The sequence below is a fragment of the Vicia villosa genome, linkage group LG5, assembly GCF_029867415.1.
Source record: "Vicia villosa cultivar HV-30 ecotype Madison, WI linkage group LG5, Vvil1.0, whole genome shotgun sequence".
In the NCBI taxonomy this organism is placed as follows: Eukaryota; Viridiplantae; Streptophyta; class Magnoliopsida; order Fabales; family Fabaceae; genus Vicia; species Vicia villosa.
The window spans coordinates 69,765,816-69,771,883 of NC_081184.1; the positions used below are offsets into that span (position 1 = coordinate 69,765,816).

Below are 6,068 nucleotides of genomic sequence, written 5' to 3' on the forward strand. Positions count from 1 at the left end.
TCTAAGTCACAAAGTTAAAATCCCCATAAAAAACACCAACCAAAAACACTTCAAAAAACCTAATAAATGGTCAGATTTAAAACAAAGTAAGGAAGTGATGCGAAGCCTTGTAGTAGGTTCTCGTCATCATGGAATTACCCTTAAAAGATACAAACCAATCTCTTTTTTTCTTTTCTTAAGGGCAAGTTATCTCCGCTCCATTGCATCCTAGGCGATCCCTTATGCAAGAGCGTGAGCGTTAACGCCGCCCAACTAAAAAACACAAAAAACAAACAGAAAATCTTTAGCCGAGCTACGGTAACTCTGATTCCTGAAAAGGATACGTAGGCAGCGGGGTAGGGCCCGTGCGAGTACAATTCTTTGTTTTCCCTACATTTTGCATTCATTTCACATTTAGACATAGACATAGTTATACACCCTTTAGATAGAAACAAACATAGGTGGATACCATCGAGTACGATGGGCGCGAGGGGTGCTAATACCTTCCCCTTGCGTAACCGACTCCCGTACCTTGATTCTCTGGTCGCAAGACCTTGTTCCTTTCTTTGTTAGGTTTTCTGATATTCCTTTCCCTTATGGGATAAATATATTGGTGGCGACTCTGTTCATTTTTTCGCGAGCGTGCGACAGCTGGCGACTCTGCTGGGGATGTTGCTAGACCTGTTGCTGGTCCATCCATAGCGAGTCGATCCTAGCCTGCGTTTGTTTGTTTATTTACTGGGTGTTCATTTGTTTTTATGTCTATACCTTGTATATATGTTTGCATGTTTATTCTTCTGCTTGCATATCATGTTTATTTCTGTTTGCACATCATGCATATGGATTATATTCTGTGTTCCTTGGGGTCTTCTGTTCTGTTTTGCAGGTTGGGTGGGATGTTCTATGAGGTAAAAGGCCCAATACCCAGGCCAGAGTGACACATAGGATACCTAGGATAGAGTGGATAGTCATGACGCCGATGAGATGTCAGGTCTTGTCTAGTGCGATCATGAGACCCACGCCCAGTCGAGGTCCAAATGGGGTATCATTGTTGGCATGTAGATGCAACAACATTGGTGCCTCAGGAGGACTGATAACGCTGGTTGCCATTTTGACCTACCCTGACCTAGACGACACCCGTGAGTGGGGAGGGATATACATGACAGGTACCGTTGGTGACTATTTGGTTCTGTTGGTGACTATTTGGTTCTGGTTGTTGACTATTTGGTTCCGTTGATGATTATGGTTCTTCTGGTTCTCTGATCTATGCCGGACCTTTGATCCTATGACATCTTCTTGCTCAGAATTATTGCTTTGGTCCCTCTATGTCGTGGGGACCCAATCTGCATCATTTTCATCATAGCATGTTTACATTTTAAAAAAGAAAGAAAAAAAAAAGAAAGAAAAAAGAAAGAAAAGAAAGAAAAGAAAAAAGTTAATTCTCATTTGCATGTCATTTTTCAGGGTATCCAGAAAATATCAATCTCTGTCAAGAATGGATAACAACGTGACCGTCAATCAAGGAGCTACAAGGCGCACACACACTTATACTTTCCATCGCGAGGGTATGGTTCAATTGGGACAATTGGGTGAATTGGTCACTGGTCATAATGAAACAGTGTTCAGTGACAATTATGGCAACATATTATCTCTTCTGTATTCGCGTGTCGACGAATGGGCCTTATCTACTCTTCTTCAGTTCTACGACCCAGATATCCGTTGTTTCACATTTTCGGATTATCAGCTAGCTCCCACTCTCGAAGAGTACTCTTACCTCCTCAACATCAAGATTCAACACAGAGTGCCTTTTGTTTGTGTCCCAGAGAAACCTAGGTTGGATTACATTGCCAACGCTCTTTATTTGAGCTTGGGGGATGTTCATGATAACTGGAAGAAGAATGGTGATACTCATGGCTTCTACATGAGTTTCCTGGTTGAAAAAGCTCAAGAATTTGCCGACAAAGGAATTTGGGAGGCTTTCAATGCTATTTTGGCCGCTCTGATCTATGGAATTGTGATGTTTCCCAACATTCACAAGTTCGTTGATTTGGCTGCTATATGTCTTTTTATGGACAAGAATCCAATACCCACCCTATTGGCTGACACATATTATTCCATTCACTCTCGGCATGGTAAAAGAGGGGCTATTCGAGGTTGCTTGCCGCTGTTATATAAATGGTTCAAATCTCACTTGCCTGCTAGTGGTCCGTTTGTTACCTCTACTCAGAAATGGTCTCAGAGAATCATGGGACTTACTGCAAACGACATCGTATGGTATCAATTCCGAACAGGCATATCTGAAGTCATTATCAGGTGCGGAAACTTTGGTAACGTCCCGCTCATTGGGACAAGAGGATGTATTAACTACAACCCAGTTCTAGCTCTTCGTCAGTTGGGCTATACCATGAAGAGTGGGCCTTCGGATAGGGAGATTTACCAATCCGTATACTTTGAGAAGGGAGCTGACCCTATAGCGCTTGAGGAAATCAGAAAGGCCTGGAATAACATTCATATAGGTGAGAGATCCACTCTGGGAGCCAAGAATGCCATTGCTATGGAGCCCTATACCGATTGGGTTAAGGAGAGAGTCAAGACACTTTTGTTACCATTCCCGGAAGTTCCTCTCTTGTATGCACAACCTCCGAAGATATCAGAAACTATGGTATCAAGAGAACGTTTTGACCAGGTCCGCGTCGCCAATTTGAGACTGAAAGAGAAAGATAGGGATATGGATTTGAAGCGCTATTTCCTTAAACAGACAAAGAATGAACTGGCCCGTGAACTTAAAACTCTCAAAGGAGAGTCTTCTCAAGCCAGGAAGAGAGTTAGAACTGAAAAGGACGGAGAAGCTGTTGTTGCTCCTACTGAAGACCCTCAAAAGGTTATAGAAAAGGCTATAAAGGAAGAAAAAGAGAAGCTCAGACGAGAGTACCAAGAAGACCTGAAAGCCCAAAAGCTCCGACTGGAGAAAGAAACCAAATATGAGTTGAGGACCATGAAGAAGAAACTGGAAGAAGAGACCACTCAGAGAATAGCAGTTGAGACCCAACTAAAAGGAAGTCACCTTCGCACCGCCCGACTAGCTGAAGAGAATGTCAAGCTCAGAGATCAAATGATGGGTGAAGCAAATGCACTTGAGAAGACCTATATCCCAGAATGCAAAGGGTGTGAAGAACTTAGGGATTGCTGCAAGAATCTAGACACGCAGTTATTCCGAAAGGATGAAGTGATCCAAAGCCTTATCAAAGGAAGAGATCGGGAGACGACTAAGAAGCTATTTGACGAAACAAAGAAGTGGAGTGACGCCCATTTCAGACAAGGAGGGCCTTTGTTCTACATTGAGATGAATTGATAATTGAATCTGTTTGTAGATCACCACCAGATTTGTTGGATGGGGTCTCTATTGTTCCTTATATTGAAACATTGTTACTTGTGTTTGAACCTACTCGCCTTAGGGGGCTATTATGAATGAAATGAATTGCTTTCCGTTTTCACTTGATATCTCTCTCGTCACGTTGTTATTTGTTCTTGACTATCAATCTTACTTTGGATACCCTGAAAATGACACAACACATCATATGCACACATGCACACATACATTCCCATTGTCACATTGCATTTTTCAGGTTGTTATACAAGACACTAATTGGGGTCCCTTACAACACAGATTTCTTTTCCGACGACGAAGCTGACTTTCTTACATCCTTACCGCACCAGGAGCAACGAGAGAATCATGGACCAATTTGAACAGAATCAAGCTGCCCTCCGTAGGGATATGGACGTTATGGGGGAAAGAATGGCCCAACTTATGGAGACTCTCCATGTCGTTGTTCAAGGACAGGATGAACTCAGAAAGAGTGTCGCTAGTTTGGTCAAAGATACTCCTACCAATTCTGCTGACGGAGGGGTGAAAACTAAAGAGACTCCTATTAATGAGACACTGAAAGTAGTGGACGACCACCATGAGGTTATTGATCTTGAACATGATCTCACTGCTGAGTTGACCGAGACTGCTAAGATGTACCAAGCTCTTGAAGAACGCCTTAAGGCTGTTGAGGTTGCTAAAACTTCAAGTTTCGACACCGCTGCTATGTGCTTGGTACCTGGGATTGTCATTCCCCCGAAGTTCAAGGTGCCAGATTTTGATAAGTACAAGGGAGTTACCTGCCCAGAGACTCACATTCGTTCCTACTGCCGTAAGATGGCCGCTCACGCCGAGAACGAACCTCTGCTTATGCATTTCTTCCAGGATAGTCTCACTGGAGCCCCGTTGGAGTGGTATATGAAACTCGAGAGGTCTAATGTCAGTACTTGGGGAGAACTTGTTGATGCCTTCTTGAAACAATACCACTACAATACTGCTATGGCTCCTAGCCGTGCCCAGTTGCAGAATATGTCACAGAAATCTGAAGAGTCCTTTAAGGAATACGCCCAGAGATGGCGTGAACTTGCTGCTCGAGTTCAACCTCCCTTATTGGACCGAGAATTGATTGATCTGTTTATGGGAACTCTGAAAGGGCCGTATCTTCAGCACATGGTTAGTAATACTTCACCTTCCTTTTCGGATGTGGTCATCATTGGTGAGAGGGTTGAGAACTGTGTCAAAGCTGGTACCATTCAAGGTGTTACTAATCCTAGCAACTCAAGTGGTAATGGTAAGAAGCCGTATTCTGGGTTTGTGAAGAAGAAGGAAGGTGAGACTAGCACCGCTTCTGTTGACCAAGGCCGAGCTCCTGCATATTCTGCTGTTCCACCTCCTTATTACCCGATGCCTTATGCTGTTCCTGGTCCGTATGTCCCTCAAGCATATGCTGCTGCTCTTCCACAACCATGGATGGCACCCCAACAGCCTTTCGTACCACAACAACAAGTAGCTGCTCCTCAGAATCGTCAACAGAACCCTCGGCCTCAAGGTCAAAGGGGCCCGCAAAGAACAAGATTCCAAGATAGGCGTATTGATCCGGTTCCGATGTCATATGCCCAACTCCTCCCTCAGTTGCTTGCTGGCCAATTGGTACAACTCCGTGAACTTGGGCCTCCGCCTAGTCCTCTCCCTCCTGGTTATGATGTTAATGCTCGATGTGAATTTCATTCAGGGGCTCCAGGCCATACTATTGAAAAGTGTAGAGCATTCAAATTGAAGGTTCAGGATCTCCTTGACGACAAGCTTATCTCGTTCGCTCCTGCTGGTCCTAATGTGCAGAATAATCCTATGCCTCCTCATGCTGGTACGACCAATGCTATTGAGTTATGTGATGATCAGACCCTGGTAAATGATGTTAATGAGGTTAGGATGCCGCTAGCAGTTGTCAGAGAGTATCTTATGCAACAAAAGGTTTTGTGTGAATTACATGACTACTGTTTGCAATGTTCTTCTAATCCTGAGGAGTGCACTAGGTTGAGAGAAGAAATCCAGGAATTAATGGATGAAGGTGTTCTTAGAGTGGAAAGGGTCGTTCCTGTCGAAGATGTGGCTACTTTAGAGATCCCTTACTCCCCTGCTGAGATATCAAAAACTCAGGACACTTCTTTGATCATTCGTGCTCCGAGTACTCCTTTGGTCATTCAGGCTCCGAGGACTCCGTTGGTTATTCAGGTTCCAAATGTTCCTTCGACTCCTTCAACCTCGTCTCTTGTTCCCTCTCCTGTGAATGATTCTAAGGCTGTTCCTTGGAGTTATAATGCCGTGTATATTCGAGGGAAGAAGTTTGACTGTCCTCCAGTGGGTACTTCGAGTATCACAAATATTACTGGCACTAGTGGCATTACTCGCAGTGGGCGGATCTTTGCTGCCCCTCCTCCGCCTCCTAAAGAGACCAACAAAGAGGCTAGTACACAAGCAAAAGGAAAGCAAGTTGCTGTTGATCCTCCTGTAACACGTAATGCCCAGGATGCCGAACAACTCTTGAAAATCATTAAGAAAAGTGATTACAAAGTGATTGACCAACTTGATCAGACCCAAGCCAAGATCTCCATCTTGTCTCTCTTGGTACATTCTGAAGCTCATCGTGATGCTCTGATGAAAGTTCTGGCTTCCGCTCACGTGACTCAAGACATTACCGTGCCTCAGTTTGAAGGGGTTGTGACCA

The 6,068-nt window shown here is 44.1% G+C and overlaps 1 protein-coding gene across 1 annotated transcript; it reads left to right on the forward strand.

Annotated features, from left to right (window-relative positions):
* Positions 1–1,474: 1,474 nt before the first annotated feature.
* On the forward strand, positions 1,475–3,331 carry LOC131604808 (uncharacterized). The gene has a single exon (XM_058877224.1). It carries the CDS (start codon positions 1,475–1,477, stop codon positions 3,329–3,331), a length of 1,857 nt encoding a protein of 618 aa, XP_058733207.1.
* The last annotated feature ends 2,737 nt before the right edge of the window (positions 3,332–6,068 follow it).